At 33.7% G+C, this 17,189-nt stretch overlaps 1 protein-coding gene across 1 annotated transcript in view; it reads right to left on the bottom strand.

Moving 5' to 3' along the window:
- The window catches only part of LOC103605823 (acyl-CoA synthetase short-chain family member 3, mitochondrial-like), a gene marked incomplete at its 3' end in the record, with an annotated part of 109,719 nt that overhangs the window by 65,144 nt on the left and 27,386 nt on the right, over window positions 1-17,189 (bottom strand). Inside the window, exons 4-6 of the mRNA XM_008590444.1 lie at window positions 15,134-15,322; window positions 11,123-11,257; window positions 7,922-8,062 (exon numbers count right to left, since the gene is read on the bottom strand). Coding sequence (XP_008588666.1) covers window positions 7,922-8,062; window positions 11,123-11,257; window positions 15,134-15,322 — 465 coding nt within the window. The remainder of the gene's footprint in view (window positions 1-7,921; window positions 8,063-11,122; window positions 11,258-15,133; window positions 15,323-17,189) is intronic.

A 17,189-nucleotide genomic window follows, 5' to 3' on the forward strand; every position in this document is an offset into this window, starting at 1 on the left:
AAAAAAGAAATTGACTTTCTGTTATTTTACAAAATTGCTGCTCTCCTCAGATACCACTAATAAAATGAAGGTATCAAGCTGTGGAACATATTTCATCTACTGGCAACAACACCTGGTCTATTGGCAAATATCAGGTGCAGCTTTGTTGGCATTTGAGAGCTACTTTCTAGGTTGTATGACATGTTTAACAGGAAGCTGGTTCTCTTGATCACCGTGGGAATACTAGAAATCCTAAGCCCCACCAGTAGGTTTCACACATACATTTCCATTGTAAACTGAGCAGTTACTTTCCCAGTATATTCTATCCTACCTTTCATGCCCTTTGCTAATTAGTTTGTTCTATTGAGAAGGTCTTTTCCCATCACTCAATAGTTTGCTAAATTTGATATTAATTTGCATAAACTTTTTTATAAACACTTTACTCATTGTGCAGAAGACAAAAAGTACAGTTTTTTTCATAGACAATATGCTGTCCATATGTTATGATAGACAGTGATACTTAATTTCAGCAATTATTTAACTTTTTAAATGTTTTAGAATTTTTCTCCACTCTACCTGTACCTGCATTTAGAGCTCACTTTTATCAATAATTTTAAATATTATTATAACTGAGTAAAGTTTTAGGTTGTATGGTACAGAAGGTAAGATGCATGGACTGGAAATTATGAAAAGGAATATAGCTTAGGAAGGACATAACTGAGTAGTTATTCAATAGTAAAACCTAGAAGATAAATTTAAAATAAATATTATCAAATTTCTATTTATCTCTCATTTGGGTACTTCTTCAAATGATGTTTACCAATGTCACTTTGTCTGTAAATTAGAGGATATTTAAACCCATCTGGTCAAAAAAAGTGAGACTTAAAGATGAGACCATGCATGAAAAAGCATTTAAATTGTAAAGGTCAAAATTTAATCATATTAAGAGTTATTTCCTTAGTTCTAGCAATTTTTGCTTTTTATTTTACTCTGTGCCTGATACTACCCCAAAGGCGCAAATGTCAAAATAATTAGAGGTTAACATCAAAGATTCTCCTTAAAAACAATTAAGATGGAGCTGAGACAGGAAATCCATAATTTTTGCTTTTCATTTGTCTCTGATACCCACTTTTATTTTTTTAAAGAATGAGTATAAAAATTTTAGTCAAGCATCATTTTACCATTCATTGATCTAGACTCTAGATCTGCAGCTTGGTCTTGCCTCCCAATTTGTTCAGATGGTGCAGTTTTCAAATTTCTGATTATTTGATATGGTGTAGAAAAAAGAACTGCATGGTTTCATATTCTCCATGAAGATATTTTGCAAGTGTGAAAGTTAAAAAAAAGTGGAAAGATTAGGTCTAAAAAAAGTTTCCTTATTATAAATATTAATTTGTGACTAAAGAAAGATGATAAAGCATCTCTTGTTTCTTGTTTGCAATTATATTTTCCAGGCAATGATAATTAAAATGCAAAAGAAAAATCCTGTTCAGTCTCTGAAAACACATAAATCATGCTCAAAAAAACAAATTATATTCCAAGTAAGCAAAATTAATCAGAAACTAAAAATGGCAGATTTTTAAAGTATATTTGAAATGTTTAGCATGAGGTAAAATATTTATTCAATACCAATGCTTACCCCTAAAACACATGCATGCTGCATTTTAGTCTTTTGGATCGCTGTTATTATTTTCTATATTTAGTTATACTCTACCTACCTTAAAAATGAAGGCGTTAGGTGATCTAATGTAATCTCAGAAAAGCCCTTTAACCTGCCTGTATACTGTTTTGGGTTTTTTGTTTTTTGTTTTTGTAGGATCAGTTATAATTCTTAAAGTCTTGTGGAGAACTTGTAAAACACCCAGCTCGGAGTAATATTCTGTACCCCAAATAAAGACATAAAAGTGAATTCTATGTCAGAAAAGGGAAAGGAGACAATGTAAAGGTGATCTTTCTTTTGACCACTTATAATGTAAATGTAATTTTAAAAATTCAAGCTGTACAACTAAAATTAAAGGGTGATTATTAGTCACTTAGGAATGAAACCACAGGGTGATCACAGATGGTTCTTTATGATTTCCGACTTAATGAGCTGCTTTTAAAGACAAGAAAAGTCATAAAATACCATACATGGGGCCATTAAAGCAAAAGAAAAACATGTCAGTATCAAGTGTCGTATGCAATTTTGGTTGCAGCAACTTAAAAACGAAAAATACAATTGGAACAATAGGTATTGTAAGGGAAGAGAAAGGAAGACTGACACATGTGGTGAAATTAAGAGCCTGGGATTCTTCATCCTAAAAATGTGCTATTTTCAAAAAACACATTTATAAAAATCTGAAAAGCAAATCTGAAAATACAAAGCAAGAAAAGTTTGGAGTACGTGACAAAACTTCATACTTCCTAAATTGAGCCTCTTTATCATTTACTCTAGAGTAAAGTCTTACACAAAAGAAATATACATATTTGCATACATAAAAAATATATTTATACACACATGCATATGTAAATATATGTGTATATGTATACCTATCTGTTTATAGACATGTATGTGCTTATGTATATGTTTTATATATGTATATATGTATATTTATGTGTATATGTTTGTGTGTGTATATATGTATATGAGTATATATTTTTTTTTTAACTCAGCCTGACATAGTGAGGAAAAAAATGGGAAATAAATCGTGTACTTGAAATGAAATCCATCACCAAATGATGCCTGGAGTCAGAGAGTTGAGAAATAAAAGAAATGATTCTGATTTACCTTTTTAAAAAACCCAACACATCAACATCAACTTTGTTGTGATAGTTGCTTTACAGACAGCATCCCCTCTTTTAGTTTTTTTTATTTTTTCTGCTCTTTTTGCTCATCACTACAAATCATAATATTCTTTGTATTCACTATCTCCCTAATCTTCCTCTACCTCCCCCTTTCCCACCTCTAGTGACCATAGGTCTGTTCTCTTCTTCTGAAAATTCAATGTATTATAATGGTTCTCCTTCCTTCCTTCCTTCCGACCTTCCTTCCTTCCTTCCTTCCTTCCTTCCTTCCTTCCTTCCTTCCTTCCTTCCTTCCGTCTATCCTTCCTTTCTCTCTTAGCTCCCACCTTTTTAGAAGTCCCACCCTTTTTCTGAAGCTGATTAGCTCCTTCTTCTTCACACAAGTATGCAAAGACATTGTGAGAGTGCCACTCTTTGTGGGAAATTGTTCCCCATCCTATTGTTTGTGTTAAATGTCTCCCTGGTCTTCTATAGCACCCAGGACTTGCAAACCTCATTAGAGCACTGACATCACCACCTAATGCTGTGAGGAGAATGCCTCTGTGTCTTCAGCATTTAATACATTTGTTGACTGACTAAATGAGTGAACAATTTAGGGAATAAACACATGTGTGAACAATACAATTTATTATTATTATTATTATTATTATTATTATTATTATTATTATTATTATTATTATTATTATTATTATTATTATTATTATTATTATTATTATTATTATTATTATTATTATTATTATTATTATTATTATTATTATTATTATTATTATTATTATTTTGTCTTTTTCGTGACCGGTAAGGGGATCGCAACCCTTGGCTTGGTATCGCCCGCACCGCGCTCAGCCAGTGAGCGCACCGGCCATTCCTATATAGGATTTGAACCCGCAGCGGGAGCGTCGCTGCGCTCCCAGCCCCGCACTCTCCCGAGTGCACCACGGGTTCGGCCCAATACAATTATTTTTTAAAATACTCTTCTTTGTTGAGGAGAAACCTTAGAAACTTGAAGAACAGTGAATCATCTTAGAAGAAATATGTTTCTGTCTGGGATACGTCATCAAACACAAAATCTTGCTACAGGTTTTTGGATGACTTTGAAACTACCTCTATGGAGGATACTTTAGCAGCTCCACAATTTTTTATTGGTTTGAACAACTATGAGATATGAGGCAAAAGTGTAGCAAGTTCAGCATTTTAACTGCAAAAATTGTAGGACAGATTTTTTTTTTTAAGTTCACTGCTTTTTTAATTTGCCTTTCATTTTTTTCCTTAGGGCAGGAAATATGAATAAGTCACCTAACAAGTAAGAATAAAAATTACATAAGTTGTGTAAATGCACATCAGGACAAAAGGCCATATCCTTCCTTTCAATCCCTTCCTTTTGGTTTCTTTTTCCCCCTGTTCTCTCTCTCTTTTTTTTTTTTTTTTTTTGGTTATCACTTCCCTCCATGATATCATACTGGAAGAAGGTAAATATGACTATCACTAAATCTCCAGCTCCCATAAAAACACGCCATTCAGATGAAGGATTCTTTTATTGTGTAGCGCTTTGAACATTCTTGAATATAGGCACCCAAACCAAACAGGACTGAAGCCCACAACAAAACTGAACTGTATGCTAAGCAGCTCAGCTGTGGTTGCTGGAATATTTGCAGCAGCTAACAGATTAACCTGTCATATAGCAACCTGACAACTCCAGGGAAGGCAGATGAAGAGATGCAAATATGCCCTAAATATATCTGCAAATTCTAACCAAAAAATAGACTGCCTTATGTGTGTCTTATATGTGCCTATGAAAAACAAGCATTTTCAAGCAGAATACTTTTATGGGCTCACAACATCATTTTTCCTCATGAAGATCAAAGATTGAGAAAACTAACTATATAATGACATGAAATTTATATCTAAATGCTTTATTAATGCAAGTGTGCTCATCTTTCCTGTACTTCTATTCTGGAGCTCCCAACATTAAAATTTTAGATACTATCAATCTTGATTATGCCTACCAAAAATGAAATGACAATTTTATGAATAAAAAGGAGTCAGAGAGGCTAACTAGAGTAATAAGAAATCATTCAATAAATATTCTGAGGATCTACCATGGTCAGATTTTAAGGTTAGTGTCATAACAGATTCAAAGAAGTATGAGAATATTCAATGTTATGAAAATAAGTAAATACAAACTAATATGTGCAAGGTAGATAAAAATAAGATTTGCTGGCAAGACCTAATTTCAAAGTAATTGAAATTTCAAAGTCCGCTTGAAGAGAGGGGGAAGTATTTCTGATGGACCTTGAGAAAGGATTGCCTTATCTTTCCATTCTGCATACTTCACCTTCCAAAACCACTCACTCTCATGATTTAAGCACCAGCCCTCTACACCGATGACCCACAAGGGTCTATTTCCAACCCCAGATTTACACACTTTTTGGACTCACAGCCACACTTCCAACTATTGACCAGGCATCTCCATGTTAATGTCCCCAAGACACATCATAATATGTTAAAAAAAAATAACTCCCAGTTTCCCCAGCCCCCAAAGATCCTCATGTGTTTGTATTTCAGTGAAGATTCAAAATCACCCTCCTATGTTCTCAGGTTTGAAGTCTCCTCCTCTGCCCACGCCTAGCCTTCTGATTTCTCCCTGTTAAGTTTAATTTAATTTCTACACTAAACGCCTGAAAAATAATCTCCTTGCCTCCATTGTGGGTAATCACCACCTCCCAACAAAAGGATCACAGTCAATCTTGCATTACCTGTGTTCACATGCATTGTAATCTGTGGAGTATACTAACATTTACAAAGCAAATATATTTCACAGGGCCTAGCTTCCAAGGCCCTGTAGTTTCATGTATAGCCTAACTTTTTAAAATTACACATAGAAATGTTAAGCTTGCGAAAGACAGGAAACTTTCCCCAGTCTCTGTTGTAGATAAAGAATTGAAACACAGCAAAATTGCTGGCTCTAAAGGGCAGATGTCCTTGGTTCAGCTAAACCTAATGAGTGTTGCCATGACAATTATCTTACTGTTCTTTTTGTAACCACCTATGTTCCTTTTCTGTAACTTTCTGGCCTGGAGAATAAATACTGAGAATAAATACATAGGGCATATTTGGCATTATTTTTCTGAGGAATGTCTCTCTCTTGAGGGTTCCTGGAAAATTAACCCCTTCAGGGCCTCTCACTGCTCAGAAGAAATGGGCTTTGAGTAATCCTTTGTGTCTCTGTCACCCTGGGGGAGAGGTGACAGTAATCCCACTAGACTGAAGGGACTGTGGTATACTCATAGTTTTATCTATTCTAGCACAGAATGAGCACTCAGTACACATACATTGAATTGAGCCAAATTCAATGTGAATAGAGAAATTTCCAAACAACTAAAGCCCTCTCCAATTTACTGAAATAGATTATCTTCAGGATGGTACATTAGGAGAAAAATGAGAATGACAGAAACATCAAAGGATCTTCAGTTTGGGCACTGAAAGGAATCCAGAAAAGAACTTCTTGACCCAGAGAAAACCTGGAGTAGCTAGGATCCTTCCTTATTTGGAACCACCACTTTTCAATATTAATGCACTGTGTATTACTTTTTATTTTATTTGTACTATACTGGCTGAGTCAGCTTTGAATGGCCGACAAGCTTTTCTTCTACTCTTCCCATTCAGATCCTAATCCAGGGCACAGTGAATTTCAGAGTGATTTAAAGTCTTGAGGTGGTACAAACATTTTTATAAGATTCCTACAGGCTTTTAATGAGTTAAAGTATTTTTGTTGTTTTTAACTTCATTAGATTATACTATGTTTTCAGGGTCAAGGATTTGCTCTCATGTTGATACTTTTATATTAGATTATAATTTTGCTGAGTCCCCTTTTATTTTACAGCCAAATGTTTGGTTGGACTCCATGTGGCTGGTGCAGAACTGCACTGTGATGCAGAACTGCAAGAACTGGAGGGTGAGAATTGTGTCCAGCAGATGATTTAGAATGCTTAAACAAAAAAAAATTCTTAATGTCTTCAATATGAAGGAATATTAATTTTCAAATGACTAGAGCTGTAAAAACTTCATAAAGTTTCAATCCTACAATGACATAAATATCTTCATGTATATGCATCTGTTTATTATGCATTCAGTAAAAATTTATTGAACATCAACTACATACAAAGCACAATGGTAGACCAAAATGTAGTAAAACATGTTCTCTGTCCTCAGAGACAATAAATTCCCCTACCAAGTATTTTCCTTTTCACAGCAAGTTTTACTTGGAACATCTTAAATTTCCTTTTTAAAATCCAATCTAATGTATTAATTATTTTAGGATTATTAAAAGATTATGTGTTCAGAACTCCGATGCTACAAAACATCTAATAGTAATAAAGAGGCCACTGCCCTCAGGATGAAAGTGATTATGAAAGTCTCTTCCCCCACCAAATTCGATGATCCAATGAATACTGAACCTCCTAATAAGGATGAGTAAGGCAGATGATTCCGTAAGCTTTTACGAAGTTGTATGAAGAAACAATATTATTTGGAGATAACAGACAAAAATGGTATTTGTTGACATTTGACACATTCATGAATATTGATGCTTTCAACTTCCCTTTGTGAAAACACCTCTCATGGTAAACAGATTTAAAAATCCTTCATCATTTTCTGTGCTGTAAATAAAATAATTCAGTACCCTGGATAAATTGTCTTTTGTTCAAACTGTCTAGGCCAATTCTCAAACTTACATTTGTAAAAAAATTAAATTTCCCTAGATCAAAAATCAATTTCATACCGTATGAAAGTTATACCTCAATTTAAAACAATAAAAATATTCCATTTAGAATATATTTGTATAAAATTTTATTAAACCTTCAGATATTCAGTCAAATATTTATCAATTTTACTAGCTTACTAAAGTAATGGCATATTTCTGGTATTTGAAAAGATTTTGAAAGAAATACAAGCAAAGCATTTGACATTAAAAAGATGAATATATTTTTACATTTAGAGTTAGTTACAACATTTAATATTAAGTAACTGTCTAAACCACAAAATTTGATATAAAGTAACTTTATGAAGGTACAGTCCGTAAACATTTTCTCTCAGTGATAAAATTTTATGAGCACAAAGGAAATCTGCTGCTATAGATATTTATTCCGAAGAGAGTTAATACCTTAGGCAACCCCGTTGTTCCAGATGTGTAAAGAATATACAGTGGATGTTCTGAAAGAACAGGAACACAGTCATGTGATTGGGCTTTTGCCATCTCTTCATCCCAATCAAGATCCCGACCTGGAGCCAAAGGAACCGTTTCCTACACAGCAAAAATACAAGAATATGCTCTGTAAAAAGGAGATTAAATCAAGAGAACAACAGAGGGTAGCTAAACCTATATAGGTCTGACCATATGACTGAAAATCTAAGCCTATAGAACACTAAACATCAGATTTATGATTAAGAATTTCAAAATCATAAGTTAAGGTAAATGTTTATAAAAATTCCAAGAGTTTGATATTGGCTTCAACTGAACTAACAAAAAAAACCATGTTTTATTCAAATCAAGGGATACTCAAGAATTTCAATCTGATGCAGTTAGGTTTTCAACACTCAGAGCTTACCTAACAGAGGTCCATGTTTCTGTAGATGAATGTACACTAATAAATTTATAAATTAATTTATATTTTTTGTAATCTACTTCTTTTACATTATAAGTTCCATCTTCACAATGAAATGTCAACTAACCCGTTAAAATTTCTCTTTATACAAGGGCATTTAGGAGTAATACTGCAGCCACCTTTGCAAATGAGGAAATACTAAATCATCTTCAGAGGTGTAAGAGAATTGTTTTTGCTTTTTCAAGCATAAAAGACAGTTTTTAAAATTAATGAGACTATTTGATATATCTAAAATGCTATCCTAGTTTTTTCCTTCTAGGTCATTAATTAATGTAGTAGAAATGTTTGTTTTGTGTTCTTTTTTTGTTCTGAGAACCAGGCCCTATGTTGTAGACTTTGTGACAATGGAACCATGAATTAATTAGATACAACTTTAAAGAAACTAAACAGACCCCTTTAAAAACAGTGGCAATGAAATGGCCAGGTAAGTGAACAGTAGGGAAGCATCTTATGGAAAAGTTAATCTAATGGGAAGTTAAAGCCATTTAAGTAGAGTTAACACCCATGGAGTGTCTGGTTATTTTCTGATATGTTAGCTAAGCTTAAGATCACATATCAGGAAGCTTATGATTGATGAACATGATAGCACAGGTACAAGCAAGGCTATGCATTCCTCAGTGAATGTTAGTGAGATATACCATGTAGAGATGTACTTGACCAATTATTTCATCAAGGTGAAAGCTTTGGGCAAGCTGAGTTAACCCCAAAGACTCTGAGATATTTAGAAAAGACAAGCAACTTCCATTTTCTGGGCTCCTTAACATATTAATCGGGGTTGTAAAAACTGGTCATATATTTAAGTAGCTACATTTACAAATTAATGCTTCAATACAATATCACAAATATGATGCTTGTATGAACAAACACATTTATAGGTAACAATCTGAATTGAAGACCCTTCATGAAGATGAAGTTTCAGACCCAAGTGGCTTCTCCAACCTCACTCTATTAGGTACTGGCTGTACCACTTAGATAAATAAAAATAGCTAACTATGGCCAAATCATGTTTCCATTTATTTTTATGCATCAGATAAAAGCAATTAATTTCAATTTATCAAACTTTTGGCATCACAATTAAAGACCTATAAGAAAGTATCTCACTGCATAATAAAAAATGTTAATTGAGTGATCATAAAAATAATTACACATTGATAATTTTTTATAGGCCTCTAATGAAATGAGGACTTGAATTAATAGTTATTCTTGAAGCTAAGAAATACAGGTATGTTTAAAGGAGATTTGACAAAATGAATCAAAAAAATCTACATTTAGGTTTTACACATGTGCATTTCCTTTACAGACATGTTTTTCCTGATTTTTTGTAGTTGTTGCTGCTTGGGTTTTTTTGCTTTTTAATGGTTTTATTGAGTTATGGTTGACATATGTTACATATAACTGTATACAATTTGTTATTTTGACATACATATACTCTCATGAAAAAATTACCACAATCAAGATAATGAATATTTCCATCACCCACATGTATCACTTTTTAAAGTACAATATTTTTAATACAGATGATGCCCCAACACTCTATTCTCATCTGTCCCTCCCCAGATATAATCACTATCTTGAAGCTATCCTTTTGTCCATTTGTCCTTTTCTAAAAACTTATTATGTATCTACAGACAACACAATAATATTGGGTAATATCCTAAAACATTTACTTTCAATGTGAGGATTATTGTTAAAACACTAACCCAGGGCCTGACTTCTAGTAAGCACTCAGTAAATGTTATCTATCATTTTTTTTTATTGGTTAGGATATTCATGAGATACGAAGCTGATTGTCACCCCTTGAATAGGAAACATTAATATACATATCCTATGTTTTTACAGTGAAAGAAATAGCATATATCTTGTTGATTAAAAGTCATTAAACTGGAGTTCAAATCCTGGCTCTACCATTTATCAGCTGTGACTTTGGGTATGACCTTTTCATTATTTAGACTCTTCATCTGTAAAATAGGGCAAGTTATACCATCTACTTCATTGAAAAGTACTGTTAAATGTACTTACTGATATATTCTATTGTTTTTTCTTCCTTCATGGGTCACGGAATAATTTATCTGTTTAGAATATTCATGTTTTGTTTTCCTGAACATAGTTTTATTTCTGGCCTAAATACCTTTCCAAATTTTTTAAAAGGCATTTTGCATACAGATTAATCATACCTCTCCAAGAGACAGGATAGCTGAGGAATTAGGCATGCAGAGTGCATGCATTCAAATCACGACTCTGGCACTTACTACTGGGCAAGTTTATCTCTATGTTCATTAGATTCCTCTTCTTTAAAATAGGAATAATAGTATCACGTAGCTCAGGGTTACCAGGAAGATTTTTTAAATTATCTTACAGTGTCTTAAAACTCATATGACAAGCAGCCAATTAGTGTTTGTTAGTATTATTATTGTTGTTATAATTTGAACTAGTAAATAACACTTTACACAATCACACTATACAAAGAACCCAATTCATTAATATCACATATGTTTCTGTGTTTGAATCCTTTGGTTTTAAGTTAGTTTTTTGTAAAATCAGTATGTATCATACATATCTTTTTTTTTTCTAAAAATAACAATGACATTCAGGCAGTATATTTAATTGTTTATAATTTGAGTGTCTCTTTCAAATGGTCAAAACCAAAATCATCTTTAATGCATTACCATAAGCAAGAACCAAACTCAATTTCAAATTACCATATTTGGACGATTATAAATGAGAACTTTGTCTGGTTTGTGATGTCCTATTCTTAGTGCTTCTTCTAGAAGTGGTATGTACTCTACCCTCCTTCCAGGTTCAACACCAAATGATGCTGTAACAACCACCTTGGGCTACAATAAAAAAAAATTGAGAAAGCTTTAACAATCCTAATTAAGGTAATCACAATATTTCAGGTGCAGACTGGTAGTTTAACATTTCTAAAGAAATGTTAGAATGACTCTGTTCTCTACTGAATAAAATGGCCAAAAACCAATGTGGTAGATCTAACCACTTCCACATAAATTTTACTTACCTATTCAAAATTACACACTCAGTGATGCTTTCGGCTCATAATGATTTTTTTTTTTTTTTGGGCTCACAAAACACCTTCCAAAGAATTCGTTAAACCCTGTGGATTTGCCACGAACCAGTGAAATTCAAACCTTGGGGCCCCTCACTTGCACAGACACCTGTAGGAGCTGTTGTTGAGCTTGCAGCACTTCTTAGGTGGAGTAGGCCAGCCCAGTTACCATCAAGAAGCATTTCTAAGGCTTTCAATGTAAGCATCTCTTCTAAGTGCCTAAAGAGACCACAAGAGGAAGGGACCCAAGTCTCCAATAATTTTTTTAATGAATTTTTCCCATTTTAAATGTGAGGTAAAAAATTTGAACTATGAGGTACAAAATTTGAAAAGTTCATGGAAAAATAGAATTAAAAGATAATATTTCCATGAACTTTTTGAAGATCCCTGTGCATATTCATATTTACCACATATTCTATTGTAATTTTATATTATATTTCATAAAAGGGCCCCCAGTTGATTTAAGTTTCATTAAAATAGACTTGGTACTCTTCTTTAACCTGACAACTTGCTAGTCTTTCTTTAAGGCATACTCAGGTGTAGCCAAAAGGTGTCACTGGAAGGGATCACAGCTTGGATTAATGTCCCTTCCTCAGTACATTCTGGGCATGCCTCAGATGTCTGACTACAGTAAAAGTGTTTGTTCATCTCCATCACTGCACATTAAACTTTCCAAGGCCATGTTTGGATGCCATTTACCTTTGTGTCCCCTATACTTGGTACAGTGCTTGCCATGCCATAAGCTCTCAATAAGTATTTGTGGAACTGACCCAAAATTCTCATTAATTTTCAGGAACAAATATGTTTTCCTCCTTTTAAGTATACTGTTTCTTCACCAAGAAATCCAAAGCAAAGGAGACAGAAAATGAATTATTCAGAAGACAGATAATCAATCCAAGGTATTGCATCCATTCCTGAATTCTGATTTTTGGTTACAGTACATTTCATCTAGGAAAGGCTTATACTGTGCCAAATATATGCATGTATAATACTCTCTGCTTTCTGAATATCATTTAATATGCATGGAGCTGAGGCTCAGTACAGTTACATAGCTTGCCCCAGGTTATAATGGCGGAAGCAGAAAAAAGGGCCAGTCTGATCGCAGAACCTTTTTCTTTACACTACATGAAGTTGCATTTTAGAAGAAAAAAAAAAAAGAAAGAAAAGAAAGAAAAATAAGTCTTGTTTCCTTTTATTATTTTTTAAAGGTCAGGAATTTGTATATAACGCACATTTTAATATCTGTAATACTTGCAAAAATGACTCTAGATAACAGTTCCTAAGATTAGAATTCTGAATAAATGAAACTAGGCTGCAAATCAAATTACAAACATATACAGGCTGACCAGTTAGCTCAGTTGGTTAGAGACTGGTGCTGATAACACCAAGGTCCAGAGTTTGATCTGTGTGCTGGCCAGCTGCCAAAAAAATAAATAAATAAATAAATAAGTAAATGAATAAATAAAAAATAACAAAACCCAGATAAATTAAGAACATATGTAGAATATGTCAGGAAGTGAATAATTTAATAAAGTCAAAATTAAATTCTTCCTCTGGTTAAATAATCCCTTTCAGACTTCTATTAACAGTATTTTACTGGAGATTTTACTGGGATCTGGACCAAATTGTTAGAATACATGCTTGTCATCTGTCTGTTAAAATAAAACTTTTTCTTTAGCTATTTACTTGAAAATCATGACATCAAAATCATCCGATTTCAACTATGAATTTTATTCAAATATCTCAGATGTATTACTCTATCTCCATCTTCTCTCCTTAAATTTGATCTGTCCCATGGCCTTGCCCATAAGAACATGCATTTACTGCCTAAACTCCTTCACAATGCTATGTGTTTGTATGTGTGTGTATGTGAGTGTGTGTGTGTTATGAATGAAAACTTAAGTGTATAGCATACATTTTATAAATCCTTATTTTTCTATATTTCATTTTCTCCAAATCTTATAATTTTTTAAAGGAAATAATACATCCAATACCTTTGTCTAAATGCTGTTCGGGATTTCTCTAGCTAAAAAAATGGAGTCTATAGCTTCTTCAGAGAAGTCCCCAACTTTCCACTGATTTGCAGGTCAGTGACTGATTCATATTTCCCCCTGATTTTCTTCATAAGCACTATCTCAGAACGTTTAAAAAAGAAAAACAAGAAAAATAAAAATAAAGTAACAAATTAGCATCCTAGTACCAGTAACTGATCTATCATCAGATGAAGTGAAATATGCAAAGCCTCACTCTATGCCTAGCACTCAGGAGGCTCTCAAAATATATCAGTTCCCTTCCCTGTTAAGAATGTCTCATCTTGAGCTTGAAAAACTCTAAAGTCAGCTATCACTTACTCTGATAACAACCTTCTATTCTTAATTTTCCTACTGCTGTTATTCTCCTCTTATTACCCATGGCTTCACAAATAGACCACCCATCAAAGGTTCTTATTCCAGCCTCTAGCTTCTCCTTACTGCAAGACTTGCCTCCTCTTAACATGGCTTGAAACATGACACTCACCTGCTCAAAAAACGTTTACTGGTCATGGTTTACAGAATCCAGTTCACACAAAACTTGCCTTTGCAAGCTCACCTTCTCTCCCTCTTCAGTAACACTGACCTACTTTCTGTCCTCCCAAATCAATTTTACTTTCTTGCCTCTAATGCTTGACTCAAATTCTTTTTCTCTCTTTTTGGATCCTACTATGTCATTCTCTTCAATGAGCTGAATCTTAGCCAAGATCTAACTCAAATCTGACCTCCTTCAGGAAGCCCTCTTCACCACCCCAACTAAAAGAAAATGCTTCTTCCTCTAAATCAGGGGTCTGCAAATTATGGTTGTCAGCCAAAACCAGCCCACGGCCTGTTTTTGTAAAGGTGTGATGGGGCACAGACATTCCCATTCACTTATGTGTTGTCTAAGGCTGCCTTTGCACTATAACAGTAGAGCTAAGTAATTGCAAAGAGACCATGTAATCTGCAATGCCTAAAATATTAACTATCTGGTCACTTACAGAAAAAAAAAACTTTTCTGACTCTTGCTCATAAATCCATAACATTTTTAATGAGTACTACATGCTAGACATTGTGCCAAGTGTTTTAAATTGAGTATCTCAATGATATTTTACAACAAACTTATGAAGTTTGTTATTTTAGTACCCATTCAAACATGTGACTTCACACCTTCCTGACACCACCTCTTAATCACTTAATTACCTCCATTCCTGGAATTATATAGATTGTAAAACTAGTTATGTGTCCCATCCATTTGATAAGTATTGTTTATTTTCCTGTTTCAAGAACATATAGTGGGAACTTAATAAATATATGTAGAATGAATAAATTAGTTATTAGTTCTTTCTCTTGTATGTCTTATACACCCAAATATATGACAAGCTCACTTGAAAGGCATGCATCTTATCTTATATTTTCATTCCTCAAAGAACCTAGTAAGATGCCTTTCACATAAGACTGACTCAAAAAATCAATGTTTGATTAATAGATATATGCCAAAGAAAAAGTACATTTTAAGTATCCTATTTGAAAGGATGATCTAACAAGTAAATATCATTCTCAGATGATTCCTTTCCAGAAAAATATATCTATAATAAAAGTAGCTACTGCTTGATTTCCCCAAATAAAGCACGTACCTTTGCATGGTCAATGCGAGTACTTAGTTCTTTAGATGCAAATCCCCCAAATATGAGGCTGTGGATAGCTCCTATCCTTGCACATGCCAGCATGGTATACATTGCCTGCGGGATCATGGGCATGTAGATGACAACAGTGTCACCTTTTTTGATGCCATGCTTGACAAAAACCCCAGCCAGCTTAGAGACCTGTAACAAAATAATCAGATCAGTAATGTGTTTTCTGTATTATTTCACTAAACTTCTAAGTTAAGGCAGTAAAACTAATAGATGATCACCATCTTGGTAATAAATTAAAGCCTGAGTAGCACATTTGAAGATGATGATAATGATTTAGATAGTGACAGTAATAACAAACATATATTAATTAATTACAAACCCACTTACTATTATTATGTCATATGAACTTTATGGATTAAATTTTTTAAATCATTCATTCAACATATTTACCAAGCAACTATTACCCTCCAGAGACAGTGTTTAGAGTTTGAAACACAACACTGAAAAAGAAAGACACAGACTTGCCCCCATGGAGCTTATACTCTAAAGGGTGAATCTGCCAAGTGAACAGAAAAATAACATAATTACAAATTCAGATGTATGTGGCGTTAGTTGTTAAAGGGAACAGTATTTATTAAGAAAATGTATTGTTATACACTTGTAAGGCAAATGAAACCGATTCTACTATATTATTATTGCCATTTAAAAAATAAAGTGACTGAGGCTCAAACTAATAAATAGCTAACCAAGATCAAAGAAAGTAAATGAGGTAGCCAGGATACCATCCACTGGTCTTCGGACCTCATATTCTTTCCTCTTTCTACTGCCTCAAGCCAATGAAACTTTTTATAGTTTTTTATATTAATTATTTATATAAGTGATTTCCCTCTACATTTGGACTAAACACACAAACTTCTTTTTATTTTAACATGTGTTTTTGAAACCAAACATACAAATGTCTCTTTCCTCTTGGCATGTGTTTTTGCAATTTTTAGTAATAAAGACAAAACAGATCAAAAGCCCATACACAATAAAATTTGTTGCAAGAAATCTTTCTATGGTCAATTATAGCAAACTGTGGCAAGAATGCCCAGAACAAAGTGAATAAGTTCAATGTCCTTTCACTTAAACAATATATACTGAGTACTTATTATATGCTAGGCACTGTTTTCTAATACATTAGAGCAGTAAACAAAACAAGACAAAGATCTCTACCCTCTAGATAGTTATATTTTAGCAGAGAAAATACTTGCAATAAACATAATAAGAAAATTATATATTGCATTTAAAGGTCATCAATCCTAGGGGTATGGAAGTAGAGCAGAGTATAGGAGATTGGAGTATAGGGGAAGAGGTGGATGTAATTCTAAAAGTAGACCTTACTAAGAAAGTGACAGTTTAGCAAAGACGTGTAGAAAGTTGAAAGTAAGTGGATATCTGCAAATGTGCTATTTTAGGCAGAAAGAACAGCAGTACAAAAGTGTAAAGGGGAAAGAGGATCATATGTGATGCAATCAAGGGACAATGAGGAGACCAGAGGGCTGGGACAGGAACAAGTGAGAAGGCAGCTGTAGATCAGGTCAGGGAACTAAAGGCCCTCAGGGGCCTGGTGGACAGCTGGAAAGACTATGGCTTGCCTTTGAATGTGACTGTTCAAGATAATGAACAGAGGAGACTTGAGAGAAGGAATTAGGCCACAGGGCTATTTGTGGTTCCTTTTATTTAACTCTGCCTCTCCTACTTTCTGAACAAGTTCAAATAATTCTGAGTGCTGACCACTTTTTTCTTTTCTTTTTATTCACTTCCTCTGTGTAGATGGGGAAATACGTGATCAAGGTTAAGGAGTCTGGTGAAGAAGAAGAGATGAAAACCTATCTCAGTGTTTTATTCTCTTCTATATTGCAAACTCTATAATTGAGTGCTGTATTTTAAGAACTCCAAAGCTGCCCAGCAGAAAATTATGAGAAAGATACGTGAAAGTAATATAAATCAACTTCAATTCTATATGGAGCTCAAGAACCAAGTAAACACTGGAAAGTTATATCCAAACATCTCA

This window comes from Galeopterus variegatus, unplaced genomic scaffold (genome assembly GCF_000696425.1).
Source record: "Galeopterus variegatus unplaced genomic scaffold, G_variegatus-3.0.2 Scaffold6103, whole genome shotgun sequence".
Lineage (NCBI taxonomy): Eukaryota > Metazoa > Chordata > Mammalia > Dermoptera > Cynocephalidae > Galeopterus > Galeopterus variegatus.